Below are 17,398 nucleotides of genomic sequence, written 5' to 3'. Positions count from 1 at the left end.
CATTCGGGACAGTACTACACCACGCTGCCATCAATACCTTCGCTTTAAAGATAATAGTCGGAGGGAGAACACCATCCAGATGGACACACTCAATTGCAGTAACCCACTCTCGGTTACCCGGTTGTAGGAGTTTGCGCTTCCCCTGCCACTCTCGACTGGTAATAACCTTTGAGGTGCTAGTAATCCCCATTGCAAATCCAGTCTCATCGAAATTGTAGATATCTTCGTTAAGAATACCATATTGAGCAATAGTATTGCAATATTGATTAAACCATTCACGAATAAGCTTCGGATCCTCACATAATGCACGCTGTGCAGCGTAGCGACGTGAAAAACGTGTTTTAAGCTTATCGCGACGTTTGACAAAGTTCTGTACCCAGTTTATACCGATTGTAAGAGAGGGGGTAGTTGAACGTTGAGCGAGTAGTAAATTGGCCATTTCTCCTGCAAGAGCAAAGGTAGGGGCCTTGCCACGTGCATCTAGATCCAATATCCAATTCTCTAACGAATCCTCTTCAATTGCATCCAATTTTGTGCAATTTGCGCGAAGGGTTTGGCGATAATGTCTTCCCTTGAAACGCGCTTGCAATGTTGCACGAGGTACCTCAAAAACGCGCGCAGCTTCATTCAGAGAAGCTACTTTTTCATTTCTTAGCGCCTGTATAGCAAGTTCAATCCTGCCTTCTTGCTCAATTCGTTTTTGAGTTTTTGCAGTACGAATTGGTGGCATGGTGGTGGTTTGAAAAAGAGAGCTGCAACACGCGACGCGTTTTTTAGGTGGGGTGGCCCGTTCGGTTGTCCGGCCCGTTCGGTTGTGGAACACGTTACCCTCTGAATGGACCCTCAGTGCAGAGCAACTGGCCGTGCCCTCGCGTTTACTTGAACACGACCTACCGCGTCGGAGTGGATTGCTATCTGACCTGGAATTAGATCTCACAGAGAACTATACCGCAGCTCAACTTCTGGCAAAGTTAGCATCAGGCGAAGCTAGCTCGTTAGCGGTCACCACGGCTTTTTGCAAACGAGCAGCTATTGCGCAACAAGTAGTATGTTGTGTGAAAAATAATAACGCAGTTGCATCAGGCCTAACAACAGTTGTAGACATCTTGCCTCACAGAAACATTCTTCCCGGAGGCTCTCGAGAGAGCCAAAAGTCTCGATGCCTACCTACAACACGAAGGTAAACCCATTGGACCGCTGCATGGGTTGCCCATCAGTATCAAGGATAGCTTCTGTGTCAAGGGCCAGCAATCTACCATAGGCTATGTGGAATTTCTCAAGCATGAGCCGGCAATGACAAATTCTGCTCTGGTTCAATTGCTTCTGGAACTAGGGGCAGTCCTTTACGTTAAGACAAACATCCCTCAGACCATGATGGTAAGTTTTCACAAAATCTTGTGATATTTACCCTGCTAAACAAAAGTACAGACTGGGGATTCGGACAACAACATTTTCGGCCGAACCCTCAACCCGCACAATACCTCACTGACCGCGGGTGGATCAACCGGCGGCGAAGGAGCACTGGTCGCATTCCGCGGGTCGATTTTGGGCGTGGGAACCGACATCGCAGGCTCAATTCGCATTCCTGCACTATGCTGTGGAGTCTATGGATTCAAGCCGACCACATTCCGCGTTCCATTCAGCGGCCAGGTTTCTGGAGCTCTGGAGGGCCCTCCAATCCCTGCTCCATCAGCTGGTCCATTGGGACACAGTATCTCGGATCTGCAGCTGTTCATGAATGCTGTTATTGGTGATGGCCACGCATGGCGTTACGATCAAGCAGCAGCGGCTGTACCATGGAATACATCTCAACTTGAAACCGCCAATCTCAAGAACAACGGAAGTCTGACCATTGGCGTGCTGACCGAAGACAAGCAATTTCCTCTACACCCGCCTGTCAAGCGAGCTTTGCAAAATGCAGTCAAGAAGCTTGCGTGTGCCGGTCACAAAATCGTCCCGATTAAGAATGATACTGAGGATGATCTTTCCGTGGCATATGCCAGTCGTCTCGGGTTTCAGTACTTTGTCTACGGTCCGCATATCGATCATATTGCGCCCAGTGGCGAGCCTCCTGTTGAGTCGGTCGCAAAACTTGCGTCGCCTATGTTCACGGGGCCATGGCCAGTGGACATGGAGCTAGAGACCTTCGAGAAAATTGCGAAGCTGCAGGAAGCTAGGAATCGCATTTCTGACGCTTGGCGACAAACATGGGTGGAGCAGAAGTTAGACGTGATTCTTGCACCTGGGGCTCAAAGTACGGCGGTCGGCTATGATACATATGGATGGCCGCCCTATACTTTACTCTGGAACGTGCTTGACGTAAGTCTTTTCCTTCTCTCTTCGATCATATCTATTAATATGACTGATTTTTGTTCTAGTACCCTGCTTGTATGATTCCGTTCGGAAAGGCTTCCAAGGAGTTGGACCCAATTGAGATGAAGACAGGAGACAGTGTGCAGCCCGATTGTGAGTATATCTGGAATATTTTGCGTATCACTTACTTACTTGAGTATTTTCAGACATTCCCGATGAGGTGGATGGTGCGCCGTGTGCTATTCAAGTTGTTACGCCACGTTTCCAGGACGAAGCGTGTCTTCGAGCTGCAGATATCATTGATCGAGCGATCCGTAACTAGTATGCTAGATAGAGGATTGATTGGAGTCCCGGACCAGAGTTCAAGTTCCAAAGTCATGTTCCAGATAATATTTATTTTCATTGCATTTCAAATCAATCTGTAACGGTACGAAGGGAATCATCATTGAGGTATCATGTTTATGCGCGGGTCCAGCTCTTCATCCATACTTCGATGTATCTCTGTATCAACCCTGCAGCAACAGGGTCTTTTACATCACCCAGAGAGGGACAGTCACGAACAGTGCTCTTGGTTTCGAAGAACAAACCAGCTGGCTCTTCGTCATCTGCCTTCGGCGCCGGAGCATTCTCATACTTGCCTTTCCAGAAATCCAGAAGCTTGATGCTGGGATTTGTCTCAGGGTTGGGATCACTGTTCGCGAGTCTCCTGAGCCACTCCTGTGGCGAGACGACCTCAAAGTCTGGCAACGCGCAACCCTTCTTCAAGGCGGGGAGCAGGTCGATTTTCCAGCTGAATGAGTGCGGGTTGACCAGGTGATACACTAAGTCGGCATCGGAAGATCTGGCATGCTCGGAACTCAGTGCCAGATCCGAGATAGCTGCAGCACATTGGTCCACGGGCAACCAGGTCGGTCGCTCGTTGAGCTCGGGCAAAGCTCCCGTTGTCAGGGTACTACGGAACATGAGGGCGATGGCTTCGGTTTCATTCCACTGTGCGGTCACAGTATCACCACCTAGCTGTCCAACCCGGAAGACTCGCGCGTGCATGCCAGTCTTGCGCATCGCGTTGCGAGTAATGTGCTCTGTAACGAGCTTCGATCGTCCATAGCCAATTTTTTGGGCATGCTCAATCTTTTCAACGGCGGACTCCGAGATAGAGGCTGGCTTGGGGGTGGCGCTAGCAGCGCTGACGCTGGAGCAGAAAAAGAAGCGGGCTGGGGAAGGAAGCTTGGATCTCAGACAGAAGTTGATGAGGTTGTAAGTTCCCCGAATGTGGTGTTGCTCGAACGACCGAACTCCGAGGTTGAAGTTAACTGCCCAAGCACTGTGGATAACTGAGGTCGTGGTAGACAGAAGGTGATCCAGAACATAGCCTTCCAAGCCGAGGTTAGGCTTTGAGAGGTCGCTAGGAACAGCATGCACCTTCGCAGCTTCTTCATCAGTGAAGGAGATGCTGCGATCCGCCATGGCCTTCCAAAGTCGAGCTCCAGCGGAGGCTTGTCCTGAGGCTCGGACAATAGCCCAGACCTCAGAAACAGTTGAGCGCTTGGCAATTTCGGCAACAATAAATGCACCAAGATTACCAGTGGCTCCAGTAACAACGACGACTTCGGATTCGGGGTTTTGTTTAATGGTGGGATAGTGTTGGGTAAAGTGTGAATACTTTTCAATGAGCTCCTCCATAACCTCCAATTCATTCTCCTGTTCGAAGGTTTCGCCGGTCCTCAGATGGTACAGGTGTTTCGCAAGCTCGCTGACAGTTGCCTTTTCGAAGACAATATTTTGGCTGAGGGTTTCTGTATTTTCCCCAAGGTCGAGGTCACGTACGATGAATCGCCAGATTTGAGTTGTCTGCAAGCTGTCCACTCCAGCTCCAAAGATGTCGGTTTCGGGGCTTGCAAGTGGCACACCCAAATCCTTTCGGAATTTTGTGAGCAGCCAGTCCTCCAGCTCAGGCACGCTGAGCGCGAGGTCACCCTTCTTCTGATTGGTTCCTTCAAAACCTGCATAAGCATTCTTGATATCATCTTCAAAGACCTGGTAGACTTGAGCACGGATGCAAGTTCCCTTGTCAGTCTTGGGGTACACAACATCTGCATCCTTGACCACAACGAGCTCTTTTGGAAGACGCGAGAATGTTTCAGCTTGAGCATTAGCTGCTTCAACCGCAGGCCAAATTTCTTCCAAGAATTGCTCATTGTTGAGGTGAGTGGCCTTTCCGGGTGCTCGGAAGATGAGCGCTCCAGGAACTGAGCGCTGGATTCCAAATACAACACACTCACCGACCAATTCTTCCTGGCGAATACGGCCCTCTATGGGAATTGGAAGAACCTTCTCCCCATTGACAAGGGTGAGTCTGTCATCGAGTCGACTCAGATACTTGTAATAATTGCTCTTCTTGGGGTCGGGGTGGCGAGTGAATAGATCGGACGTGCGAAAGCTATTTTCTGGATTTTGCGGTGAAAATGGTGGTTTAGAGTTGGAAGGACCTTTGCTTGGAAGACCATCCAAAGCAACACATTCGAAGACACCGGGCGATATTTCATCCATCAGGGTATGGTCGGCAACGGGGCGATGGAGCCTCATATACTCCCATTCAATATCGGAAGGATAGCGAAATGAAGTCATGATCTGACCGGTTTCAGTCGCGCCATAGTTGCCGCTCAGATTAACACCTTGCGCAACAAGTTTGTCTCCAAGATCGCTAGGGCAGCTAGACCCACCGTAAATGACGAGCTTTGGCTTGACTAGTTCCTGGATTCCCTCTGGTCTCTCCGACAGTAACTTGATCACATATGGAACAGCGCTGATCTGGTGGGGTTGTGCAACTTGTAATGCATCATAAAGGTTCTGATATGTGACTGGGAGAGAGTGGTTGCCCAGGTAGGCCGGGGCTCTGGTGTAAAGTGCTCGCCCAAGTTCCATCAAGGCGTGGGAGTGAAATAAAGGACTGATGTTGAATACGCGGAGACCGAAGCTCTTGCGCCAATTGGCAAGGGTTTGGTAGTTGGTGAGGAAAATAGGCTTCGGGAATCCTGTGCTGCCGGACGAATGAAGAATCCAGGTTATCTTCTTGCTCTCTTTGATCAAATCCACCCCTGATCGCTCGAATCGAGGTGTCGCAGCTGGTTTGTTGAACCAATTCTCCCGCGCCAGCATACGACGGCGGTTAAACCCAGGCTTCTCGGCACCGATTTCTTCCACAACTGGCCCGTACTGATCCAGACTGATCATCTCATTGCAATTCACCATGTTCAATAACCTTATATATGCCGGGGCTGTGAGTCGCGTGGAGAGGAACAAGACGGCATATCCGAGACGATTGAGTGCGAAAAAGGTGAGGACAACTTCGAAGCTCGATCCGGCGAGCATTGCAATGACTGGGGCTTCTTCCAGACTCGGATCCTGGATTGATATTAGTCAAGATCAAATTGATTGAAAGACACATTCCAATCATACCGCTGGTTTTATCCCCTGCTGTATATAATATTGTACAGCAAGATCTGTATATTGGTCGAGATCCCGAGCCGTGTGTTCCTCGAAATCGTCGGCTTTTCGAGCGGGATAGCATATCAGTGGCTTTCGTGCTTGATCGGATTGAGCCGCATGCGATTTCAGCAAGCCATCGATGGTCATAAACTGTTCAACAGGAGCATAATCGGCGTGAAGGGTTCCGTTAAACAAACGCTCCGCAATCTCCTCTTTGCTCAGTGATGCTTGCACCGCCACCGTGGTGACGGTCTGTGTCTCTGTCATGGTCGCCATAGTGCCGCGTGTCAACCAGGATAAATCAGGACTGGCGTCCATTTTATCTTTATACTCCACCCCGCGTCGCGGCGACTACCCCACGTTCTTTGGCGCCAACCCGAGGCGATGCTTTTCCGGGTTTCCGTGGCGGATTTCCCGCCACCTGTCAACCATCGGAGAAATATCCACTCCTCGCTCTTGGTGAGAGCATGGTGTCCGGCTGTAGGATATACATTTAGAGGAAATGATGCCCACTCGATCGAATGCAGGAAACTAGAATCTGCCAGGTTTCACCGTCGTCGGAATCTTTTGTTACGCGTCATTCCTTCCCCCAAACGAGATTGCTCGGATAACCTCAATCCATCATCATCTCTCTACTCGGAATCAATTATCCGAGGGAACCCCTCACGCGAACCGGTTTATCCGCACTACCAGGTAGTAGCCTGAGGCATAACACATTCAACTTGGAAGTTGGTGTCCGGATATGCAATCAATATTTGGAAAATACTATCAGGCATTCAAATCGAACTCGAATTCGCGATGAAAACTGGTTACATAATAGGTGAGTTCAACTTGAACTAACTTTGGAGGAAATCGCGTCTACATCCATGGGTCGATACACCGACTATCAGATCACGGTGGAAGACAGTCTTAAATTGGTTGTCTCGATCGAATTGAGCATCAATAATCCGGTCTGGTGTTTGCAGGGCGACTCATAATGGAAATTCCGCGCCTCCAGATCGAGACAGCTGTAAGATCAAATTGAGGAGTTGAATAATTGGCAGGAAGGATTGTTTGCACTTCTTGGTCCTCGCACACGCGAACTAACAACTAACAGCTTTTTTTTTTCTTTAGCTCGCCAAGCTTTTATCACCTCGCAATGTTTGATACCACAACAAGAGAACTTCCATGTACTTATTTGACATTTATATGGCATATCATCTGGCGGAAGTAAAGATACTTACCTCCTTAAAATTCCAAGGTTCCGGGAGAGATTCCTTCCATGTCTAGGTGGCTTCTAGGGTTTGCGTTCCAATCTACAGCTAATGTTGACGTGCTTTACTAGCGAGTCAGCTAGCACAAAACACCATAGCTCAGGCAATAAAATACAACTCAATATGTCAAGAAGGACTATTTATTGATATAAAATCTTGAAAGGGTCGCCTTGTTCATTATTTTTCTTGCATTTGTAGCTTTACCTTGGTCACTGCCATCCTCTGAATTCCAGTTTATCGTACGTTTGAGAGACCCGGTAGCTAAATGATTAATTGAGTCTTCTTCGGCAGTGAACTTAGCTCTAAGCGCACTTAATTTGAATTCAATTGGCTGCTCAAACGATCCTGGTCCCATACCTAGGTATTTGGCAAGTATCACAGTACCAGGCCTGATGCGCAGCTCCTCCGATGTCGAACTGCGCGCTATCAACCGTGGACATTCCTGCGCATATGCTTGGAATTACCTGATTTTTTCACAGCTTGATCATGCGAGTCATGCCTATCTCAAATTATTCGAGTTCACGCCCACGGGGAATTTATCAGTCCACTGTACCCCGCGAAAGTCGTCTCCGCACACTCTCCACGCTGGGTGGGTTGGCCACTCTCCACTGTGAACCAGTGATTAATTCCACAGGGCTGGGAACATTATTTGAGAGATGATATGTATCCATAGGTTGTACTAATACTATCGGATTCAAGAATTAGCCATTATCAACTTCTCGAGGGCGAATTGTACGATAATCAAAATGTCTCAAAAAAGGAGTTTGTGCGCGCCGTCAAGCGCAGATCGGCGCAGTAACGTCCCGGCCAAGGAGACAGTGGACCCCCCAAGCTCAACACAATCGGCCAGAATTCGGCCTCCACTTTGAAATAACCAAGTCCGATGCCGGCATCCCTCCGATAGTCCAGTCTCAAATCAACCAAAAAAATGGAGCCAATTGCCCCTCGCAATTCTCAACGCATGGAATTTCATGACTCACGATGAAGTCGCAAACTATTGATCTGCCTTCCTCAATGGAGTCACAACACGGCATTTCGGAAGGAGGGAATGGAGAACATCCTCCTTATGCATTGGCTGGAATTGAGAATGAGAAGAAGGGTGAGCCTGAGCGGCAGGATGCGTTTGGTGATGAGGAATTCGCCGAGGTCAAGTATAAAGTATTAAAATGGTGGTATGTTTGTATAATTGATTTGTTTTGACGACTGGCTGCCTTTCGCTTTAACTGATTCTTGGCATCTCCAGGCAATGCGGTCTACTCATGGTAGCCGAGACAATTTCATTGGGCATATTGTCGCTTCCAGCAGCGATTTCCGGCCTCGGTGTTGCTCCAGGTATCATCATTTTGATTGGACTGGGAATCGTGGCTTCCTACACTGGATATATTTTGGGACAGTTCAAATTGAGGCATCCTCACGTCTCCAGTATTGCTGATGCCGGTGAAGTTATCCTGGGTCCATTTGGAAGAGAGATCTTCTTTACTGGACATATGCTTTATCTTGTCTTTATCATGTCCAGTCACATATTGACATTCACCGTGGCCATGAACACCATTACCGAGCATGGCACCTGTTCTTTGGTCTTTGGAGTGGTTGGAACAGTCATTTCCTTCTTTTTTGCGCTTCCAAGAACAATGAAGAACATGACATGGTTCTCTCTCGCATGTGAGTGCCTAATTCATGTGGACGTCACTGATTATTTACTAGTGCTGAACTGACTGACCCGTTTCTCTTTAGCTTTTATCAGTATATTGACTGCTGTTATCTTGACAATGATTGTACTCGGTGTTCAAAATACGGCTGCCACTTTCAGCGTGACGAAAACTGCCACCTTGGCCAATGCCGTAATTTCGGTCTGCAACATCGTTTTTGCGTACGGTATGTCGATCAAAGTCCAGACGCAGACTGGGATCCGAACTAACTCCGCGTGACAGCGAGCCACAACACCTTTTTCAACATGATGGCCGAGTTAGAGGACCCAAGAGAGTTTCCCAAAGCATTGGCTTTACTCCAGGCTGTCAATATTTCGCTTTATACGATCATCGCCCTGGTAGTTTATCGCTATGCTGGAGACAGTGTTGCATCACCCGCATTGGGATCAACAGGTCCCCTCATTTCAAAGATTGCCTATGGAATCGCGTTACCAACGGTAATTACCGATCGAGACTCCATCGCCCGGATGCATGTGATTTGTACTGATAATTCTCGACAGATTGTGATTGCCGGTGTTATATATGGCCATGTTGCAGTGAAGACCATTTACATCCGAATTTTCGCAGGAACAGAACGCATGCATAAGAGGGACTTCATAGCGGTCGGTGTATGGGTTGGAATGGGACTAGCTGTTTGGATTTCCGCGTGGATCATTGCATCAGCGATTCCGGTTTTCAATAATCTGCTTGGCCTCATGGTACGTTCTACGCTCTCATAGCTCTTCTTTTCATAGTTCGATACTAACCCATATGCTTTAGAGTGCCTTATTTGCAAGCTGGTTCAGCTTCGGAGTCCCAGCTATTCTTTGGCTACATATGAACAGCGGATTATGGCTATCATCGCCTCGAAAAGTGGCTTTGACCGGAATAAATTTCTTTATTATCTGCATTTCTATGACTCTGGTGAGTGTGCCATTTCTACTCCAAGGCTCCATACCTCGGTATTCGCGATATATTACAGGACTCTGCTAACAAATGAATCTAAAACTAGTGTGGACTTGGCGTATACGCATCAGGAAAAGCCATACACGACAGTTCTGCGAGCGGCAGCTTTTCCTGCGCGAATAACGCATAGTGCTTCAAGTTGATTTCAAGAAATAGACCAAATCCAACCTGACCTAACATCAACCGCGAAAGCGAGAAGCCGCGTACAATATCAGAATAGGTATGAGTTTGACCAACTCTAGAGGAATATAAGTTTGACGGTCATCCTGAGATTGAGTACGTGCCGGCATGATGCCCTGTAGACCCGTTGCAACGCTATCTAGAATTTAACATCAGTAGGGGAATTTCTAGTATCCTCTCCGAATGAGCTTCGCGAACAAAAGACATACTGGCCAATGGTCCAAATTCACTCGCGCCTGCTAAGTATCGAAGCTGCTGTATGGCTACCTGTTCTGAATTGTAGCTTAGCAAGGGCAAGGATGATAGCACGAGAACCTCGGCGACGTGGGAAAATGATTGCGAAAGTGCTGCCAAATACGGAACACCGGCCCATGTAGAAACCCCCCACGCCTGGTGTGTCCTTGGTAGTTGGGTGTTTTGGATCCAGGTCTGCCTCTGGGGCCATCTCCTGCAGCTTGGTCATCAGATTGGAGAACATTTGGAAAATATTCAGTAAAAAGTTCCGTTCTTTTTCCATGGTTCAGATGGGTCGAAGGCCGTGGATTGAAAAGAATGAAGGTTGATCGGCTGGAGAGAAGATATGGCCAGGGGATATATTTTACAAGAGTACAAAAGTGGGCATCACCTAGAGCAACAAAGAAGCATTATCTATCGCCAAGCATCTTAGCAAACAGAGCATGCAGTAGCTTATGACAAATAGGGATTTCCTTGTCCGGCGTAGAGTCAATGCAAAGAACAAGAATGATATAGCATTTAATGCTTCTGAAGAAATTACATTCAATGATCAAAGTAGAGTACAAGTATGAAGCCGATGCATCGCCATCCTATCTAAAACCAAGGCAAAATCGACTAGCTTTTCAGTGAGTCGGGGGGAGCGGTGTGAAAATGAAAGAGCAGGTTGAAATGCGACGAGAAACGAGACAGAACCAGATCACGGGCTCGGCGTTGCGTCGTCGTAACGAGGGCCACCATCATCATCGCCATAGCCTGCGCCAGGTGTAGCAGCCGCACCGCCCATGGCCGGTGTGGGAGCATCATAGGCCGCAGGTGTCGGCGCGTCATAGGCACCGCCGCCACTTCGTTTCGGCATACCGCCAGGGGTTGGCGCGTTATAGGCACCCGGAGTTGGGGCATTGTCTGCCCAGGCGCCAGGTGTGGGCGCAGATGCACCGGGCGTAGGGGCGCTACCGTAAGCTCCGGGAGTGGGAGCAGAGTAGCCGCCAGGGGTGGGGGCGTCGTCAAAGTCGCGCTGGTCCCGGCTGTTGGAGAGACCACCCCAGGCGGGGGTGCGATTACCGGCGCCAGCATTGCCCCAGGCAGGGGTGCGAGATCCGGATGCAAAGGCGTCATAGCTGGAGCTGGAGCCAGAGTCGTATGGGGTGCGAGAGCCAGAGTTCCAGGCTGGAGTTCGGTTGCCAACACCGCCATAGGCAGTACGGTTTCCAGCTTCCCAGGGGTTGGAGGTTCGTGATCCGTCGTTCTTCCATGCGGGAGTTCGAGCACCACTGTTGCCACCCCAGGCGGGTGCTAGATGGTTGTCAGTGTTGGTGTTAGAAAAAGGGCTGCCGTGAGACTTACTTCGTGAAGTAGCGCCGCCCCATGCTGGGGTTCTCGATGAATCCCCCGCGGCCATTGGAGTACGGCCGCCTGACCAGCCACCGTCCCTGCCAGGAGGCGCAGCAGACGCACCGTATGGAACGCGAGATCCACCACCACCACCTCCTCTGCCGCGGCCAACGTCGAGTGATTGTTTTGTGATGGGGCTAAGATAAATTAGTAATGAGACATTGGTAGGAGGGAAATGGACTCACTCTTTGGGAACAAGGATATCTCGCTCTATATGGACGGGCTTGTTGGATGTGTAAAGTTCAACTTGAGCAGTTTTTTCATCTGCGTCACGGACAATACCAACCAAACCCTTATAACGACCCTTGCGAACAGTCACGGTCTTGCCGAGCAAGCGATCACGGCCACGTTGGGGAGGGGGCATGTTAGCACCACGTCCGCCTGGGGCTTGCATCGCGAGAGCAGGGTTCAGCTTGGCGAGATCAGGTCCCGCAGGACGACCACCCCTTGCTGATACGGTGACGACGTTGGTTGTTCGCATCACGGACATGCCTGCGTTCTCAGCCTGTGCTTTGTTGTGAAGGAAGAGAAAGGAGCGGTGGATATGACGAATCACTCCACTTCTTTGTTCACCATAAAGCTCCTTGACGGTGTCGCCCAGTCGAATCTCGGCGCCATTTCGATCGGTTGCGACAGCATCCCGGCGAGGGGTAATCTTGTTGGCAACCTGCGTGGGAAGCACATTGCGAGTAGAACCATTTTGATCCATGACACGGAGAGACTCACGGTCAACTTTGATGACACAGGCGACGGTAGCAGCACTGTTGTAAGATTAGCATTTGATCGCTTTGTGGACTTTGATTCCAATACTCACTCAAGCTGAACAAGGTCGTGGACATCGTAAATACCGAGCTGACCATCGGCAGCCATCTCAGCAGAGAGGCGGAGATCTTTGCTGAAGACCGTAATCTCTTGCATACTCATATCGCTGAGCAAGGTGACAGTGTCCTCCTTGACTTGAACCACCATACCCAACTCATTCTGGTAACGACTTCCTCCAATGACCTTAACATGGTCACCCTCGCGAAAGCGCTTGCGCAGGGTTCGCATAGGAGCATCGATAGTCTGGCCAGCCAGATCTCCTTCGGTGACTTCCAATGAGACAATGTCGCCACGAGTGGTGACCGTACGGCCAACCAATCCTTGCTGCTCACCCCGGTACACCTCAACTGGATCACCTGGTTGGTATGCGTCTTCGGCTGTCGAGTTTTTCAATGTTTCGGCCAATGAAGCCAGATCCAGGTTAGCGGTTCCATCATCTGCACCACGAGCAAACATTGTGACTTCCTCCAAACGTGGGTTCACGTTCTTGGTCAATAAGAGATTTACCCGCATATCTTTGATCAGGAAGCCATCCTCGTAGTTCTCGTTGAGGTAGTTCCATGACTTGCCTCGGAGACCAGATGTGGATGAGAGGAACTTGCCATGCTTTTTCTTCGCTTCAGCTTCGCTGAACAATCGCTGGGGCGCACGAACGGCGCTGAGGGCCCCACGCTTGCGCTTAGCATCAGGGCCGACGAGCGCATTGGCATCTTCATTCATACCATAATCCAGTCGCGGGACAAGGCGAACAGTCACATTAAGACCGTTTGTCTCGACTTCCTCAATTTGAGCCAAGTCGCCCTGGTATTTGCCACGCTTAATGCGAACCCAGCCACCGGGGAGCAGCTCCTCCGACTTCTGCACGCGAAGAAGATCCGGCATCTCCTTGACCGGGACTAGAGTCAATTTCTGAGAAGGGTAATAGAAGTTGATAGCCTCCAATCCTTCGACGACATCGGGCTGTCGGCGAGCCTCACAGTAGAACCAACCCTGCATGATATTTCCACGTTCAAAGGCCGAGATAATTCGAATGGGGTTGCGAGAGTTCGCCGGGCGCTCTTCAATTCGTTTCTGAATAGAGAAAACAACTTCGCGTTCCTTGCCAGGCTTGCAGCGACCACCCCAGATGCTGGGATCTTCGACACTAGGAAGCAACAGACGCTTGGGTACAACAAGGGCGTCTGAGGCCGCAGCGCGGTTTCGTCCGTATCGCTCCTTCAGCATCTGAGCTTGCTTTTCGGCATCCATAGTTGCGTCGAGTTCGCGTTGTCGGTCGAGTTGGCGATGGCGTCGGTCATCGGTCTCGGCACCAGCTGGTAGGGCATCGAGATCATCGGGGTGCATTTCGGTGCCAAACTCGGCCAGTTCGTCCTCCTCGTCTTCAGCTTCGTCCTCTTCCTCGTCGACGCCAGCCTCTTCTTCGATGAAGTTCATAACACCACCTCTTCTGCGCTTGCGCGGGCGATTGTTCTAAAGCCACAAGAATTGATCAGTATTGTTTCCACGAACATCGTAGCAATTAGAGTACTAACCACTTCTTGTTCGTCCTCATCCTCGTCTTCCTCATCCTCATCCTCCTCCTCATCATCGTTGTCGTCTTCGGCATCATCGTCGGCAACATCTTTTTCGTCTTCGTCTTCGACGTTGGGCTTCGCATCATCATTCCTGTAGGAGGCGGTCCGACTGTCACTCTGGTCGACCTTTGCGGGCTATTCAAGATTGCATTAGCTGCTTGTCCAGGCAGCCGCCGGGGTTGATCATCGCTCACCTTGGCGTCCTCGGCATCAGAGTCATCGATATTAGGGGGGTTGAAGTCATCGTCCTCATCCTCGGAGCCGAAATCGTGGTTCAAAAAGTTGGACATCTTGTAAGAGATGATTGGAGGGTATCACTGAGAAACGTGGAGCCGATAAAGAGAATATTAAAAGCTTGAAGTTCGGTCGCTATAGCACCTACATCACGATATGAAGGAGTTAGTCTCGTCGAGAATGATGCATAGGGGAGAAGAGGCAATCTGGAAATCGACCGACCTGAAACCTTGCAACGGCGCGTTCAAAGACAAAGACAAGACTGTTCGCGGGATGATTGAGCGGTTCGACTCCAAACAGCGAGGATGGAGTGCGGTTTTCGCAATGGTGTGTACACGACTCTCGAGATGAGAGGAAGACACCAATGGCAGGGTATTCGCAGAAGCGAAGCTGCGGGCCTTTGCGGGCTGTCACCGGGCGACCGCCTACGGTGAAGGTGGTCGCAATCCGGTTGGCGAGAAAGAAGGGGTGAGAGTGGTGAAGGGGAGATTTGAGGACACAGGAGACCGGGGGGTGCAAGCGGCTTTTATACCTGGGGACCCGGGGACGCAGTGTCAGCAGATGGGGAATGGGGAAGGTCGAGTCGGTGATACAATTCGCGGCGAAGTTCAAGTTCCCTTGAAGTTGAAATGCCAGCCTCAGGCATGAAAATGTCTTGGCGGAAACTGCATAGATGGCAGCTCTCGTCCGTAGTATACAGTTGTTTGCTTTTCCTGTCCTCTTGGGTGTCTTTGTTTTGTCTTCTCTCTCGATTTCATATTCATTTTCGTCGAAAAGGCATCTTCTGTTACATACGGCAACTCAAATTCTAGTATATCAAGGGAATTTCGTTCTACTTTCATAAGCTTCGAGCTCGTCTTCCAGAACACAACACAAGGTAGATGACTATGGATGGGTATTGGGCATTCGGGATTCGGAAAATAATGAACTTATTCCGTTTGAACATGAGTGTCTAGCAAAGTGCATGCCATTTGCCGGAGCACATGCTTCTGATGTTTTCCACTGCCAGTCTGAGGGATATGTGAACACGCTTCGTCAGGTCCAACCCAAAACACACTTTGTGGAGTTTTTGATCGCCCCATCTCCGCTCGCACCCAGTTTTGAATCTCGTCCTTGCGAGGCTTCGGTCTATCATCTGATAATCTGAGGAAGCAACCAACCGCTTCGCCATACTTCGGGTCCGGAATGCCAATGACACTGGCTTCGACAACTTGAGGGTGTCGTAGGAGATGCTCTTCGATCTCCTTGGGGAAAATATTCTCTCCGCCTGGTTTTGTGATTGATCGGTTAGTAATAAGGAATTATCTCAAGGGGACTGGCAGATGTACCACGAATGATGATGTCCTTGATCCTTCCAAGAACGTGACAATACCCGGCCTCGTCAATGAGACATTCGTCACCAGTGTGCATCCAAAGCGTGCCGTCGTCTGCTATCTTCATCACTTCATCCGTTTTGGCCCTATTGTTTAGGTACCCCCTGTGTAACGCATATCCGCTGATACATAGCTCTCCTCTCTCACCGCGAAGTAACGTATCTCCGCGCTCATTCACGACCTTGGCAGTGACATGAGGCATCACCGTACCGACGGTCTTGGTGCGATTCTCAATCGAGTCGAGAAGAGATGTACTAAAAGTAATCGTGCTCGTCTCCGTCATTCCGTACGAAATGACCATACCGTCAATCCCCATGTGTTTTCGGAGTTCGGACATCATGGCTGGTGACACTGGGGACCCTGCTACTAGCCCCTTACACAAGCTGGTCAGTGAGTAATTCTTCTCATGGAGAATCTCCAGCTCTGCGGCAAACATAGTAGGGACGCCGAGTAATGTCGTGCAATCCTCTTGTTGAAGAGCGTCCAAAACAAGGCCCGGGTCGAAGTGATCTGATGGAAACACAATTTTGGCGCCATGTATGAGCGTGGAGAAGAATGCCATGACGAGGCCAAAACAATGAAATAGCGGCGGCGGACAGCAAACAATATCCTGTCCTGTAAGCTCCATCTGTTGACCCAGGAATCTGGCGTTGTTTAAGAGGTTTCTGTGATAGTTAGTCGAGAATTCCTGGTCGTGGAGCAGTCCCGGCTCACATATGGGTAAGCATTGACGCTTTGGGTTCCCCAGTAGTTCCTGGAATCAACCGAAATATTAATTATAATCCCTCTTTTATGCCTCCGATGGTTTCAAGTTCTCACCGGACGTAAGCTGAAGGCTCAAAACATCATTGGGTGCGACCGGAATATTTGCGTCGGGCAATTTTTCACCGTGCAAAGCGAGAAACTCATCATAAAGATGACTCCCGGCAAAGGAAGAATTGCCAATGCCTCCTAAGATAATTGTCTGTTCCAAATCTGGCAGACGAACAATTTCGGATGACGAAGTGAGAAGTTGAATGTGTTCTGATAAGCTTCTAGTTCCAATCGTAGAAGCGATGAAAAGAACACGGCATGCTGGGATCAATTAGTATGACATGCAATGTTGTGAGACTCAGATCTCTCACAAGTTTTTTGCAATGCATTGCGGAGCTCCCAAGGCTTGTAAGTAGTGTTCAAGGTCAAAACATGGCATCCAATAGACGTTGCGCCGATCACGACTTCGAGGTATTCGTGTCGGTTTCCAGCCATGATTCCAATACAGTCCGAATGGTGAATACCAGCCCCTAGCAACGCCGCCGCGACCAATTCTCCACGTTCGGCCAGTTGTCTGTAGGATAGGCGGACATCCTGCCAGGGAAAAATGGCGAGTTCTTTGTCCCCTAGGGAAGTTGCTTTCTCAGCGATGATCTCGCCTAGAGACTTCGACCACAGTTCCTGGCTGCTAGAGCCTCGAACAAGAGCAAGTTGCTTTTCTCTAGTCATCGCATTGGCTAGATCTTCTGATGGGAACTTGAGTCTGCGATCGGAAGATTTTTTTTGACAATGGCTGGAGAACGTGCGACTTAAATTTGTACGGAGCACTGATTTGGTAGATAATCGTATCGAACATTACTGGCTTGGCTGAGTATGATCTATCGACTACGCTTGACTGCAGCCAATGCACATGGTACCCCGTAGTCTGCGGTCAGATCCCAATGCATTACTTCGATAGGTCATAAACTAATTGCATCGAAATTCAAAGGTGCAGTGAGAAAAATAAACAAAGGGAGAAAAACAAAAAAAAAAACAAACAATCGTGCATAATATTGCATGCACGTCCAAGGTTGATATAGCATTGCCACTACTATGTATTTGAGAAAACAGCCGTGACCTGGGCGCTG

General features: G+C 49.5%; 5 protein-coding genes across 5 annotated transcripts; 2 read left to right on the top strand and 3 right to left on the bottom strand.

The window, feature by feature from the left end:
- Positions 1–905: 905 nt before the first annotated feature.
- Positions 906–2,635, top strand: gmdB (general amidase GmdB; the record flags this gene model as incomplete). Its single annotated transcript, XM_057110241.1, has 5 exons — positions 906–1,046; positions 1,102–1,377; positions 1,429–2,319; positions 2,379–2,466; positions 2,520–2,635. Coding segments are annotated over 5 exons (1,512 nt in total), but the record flags the coding sequence as incomplete, so codon positions are not given.
- A 137-nt stretch (positions 2,636–2,772) lies between these two features.
- Positions 2,773–6,078, bottom strand: N7533_013590 (uncharacterized protein; the record flags this gene model as incomplete). The annotated part of the gene is made up of 2 exons (XM_057110240.1): positions 2,773–5,718; positions 5,773–6,078. The coding sequence occupies 2 exons, from the start codon at positions 6,076–6,078 to the stop codon at positions 2,773–2,775; spliced, it is 3,252 nt and encodes a 1,083-aa protein (XP_056952942.1).
- Positions 6,079–8,036: 1,958 nt separating this feature from the next.
- On the top strand, positions 8,037–9,839 carry N7533_013589 (amino acid transporter; the record flags this gene model as incomplete). Its single annotated transcript, XM_057110239.1, has 6 exons — positions 8,037–8,227; positions 8,299–8,717; positions 8,790–8,930; positions 8,987–9,462; positions 9,524–9,667; positions 9,756–9,839. 6 exons carry the CDS (start codon positions 8,037–8,039, stop codon positions 9,837–9,839), a joined length of 1,455 nt encoding a protein of 484 aa, XP_056952941.1.
- A 981-nt stretch (positions 9,840–10,820) lies between these two features.
- On the bottom strand, positions 10,821–14,201 carry spt5 (transcription elongation factor spt5; the record flags this gene model as incomplete). Its single annotated transcript, XM_057110238.1, has 6 exons — positions 10,821–11,416; positions 11,468–11,652; positions 11,701–12,276; positions 12,330–13,807; positions 13,870–14,046; positions 14,106–14,201. The coding sequence occupies 6 exons, from the start codon at positions 14,199–14,201 to the stop codon at positions 10,821–10,823; spliced, it is 3,108 nt and encodes a 1,035-aa protein (XP_056952940.1).
- Positions 14,202–15,074: 873 nt separating this feature from the next.
- Positions 15,075–17,000, bottom strand: N7533_013587 (uncharacterized protein; the record flags this gene model as incomplete). The annotated part of the gene is made up of 5 exons (XM_057110237.1): positions 15,075–15,412; positions 15,474–16,183; positions 16,233–16,272; positions 16,338–16,592; positions 16,643–17,000. 5 exons carry the CDS (start codon positions 16,998–17,000, stop codon positions 15,075–15,077), a joined length of 1,701 nt encoding a protein of 566 aa, XP_056952939.1.
- Positions 17,001–17,398: the final 398 nt, after the last annotated feature.

The sequence above is a fragment of the Penicillium manginii genome (assembly GCF_028828005.1).
Source record: "Penicillium manginii strain IBT 31320 chromosome Unknown utg000011l:1.0-1395921.0:1.0-1396616.0, whole genome shotgun sequence".
Lineage (NCBI taxonomy): Eukaryota > Fungi > Ascomycota > Eurotiomycetes > Eurotiales > Aspergillaceae > Penicillium > Penicillium manginii.
The sequence above is the reverse complement of the archived record's forward strand: the minus strand, read 5'-3'. Positions and strand labels throughout refer to the sequence as shown.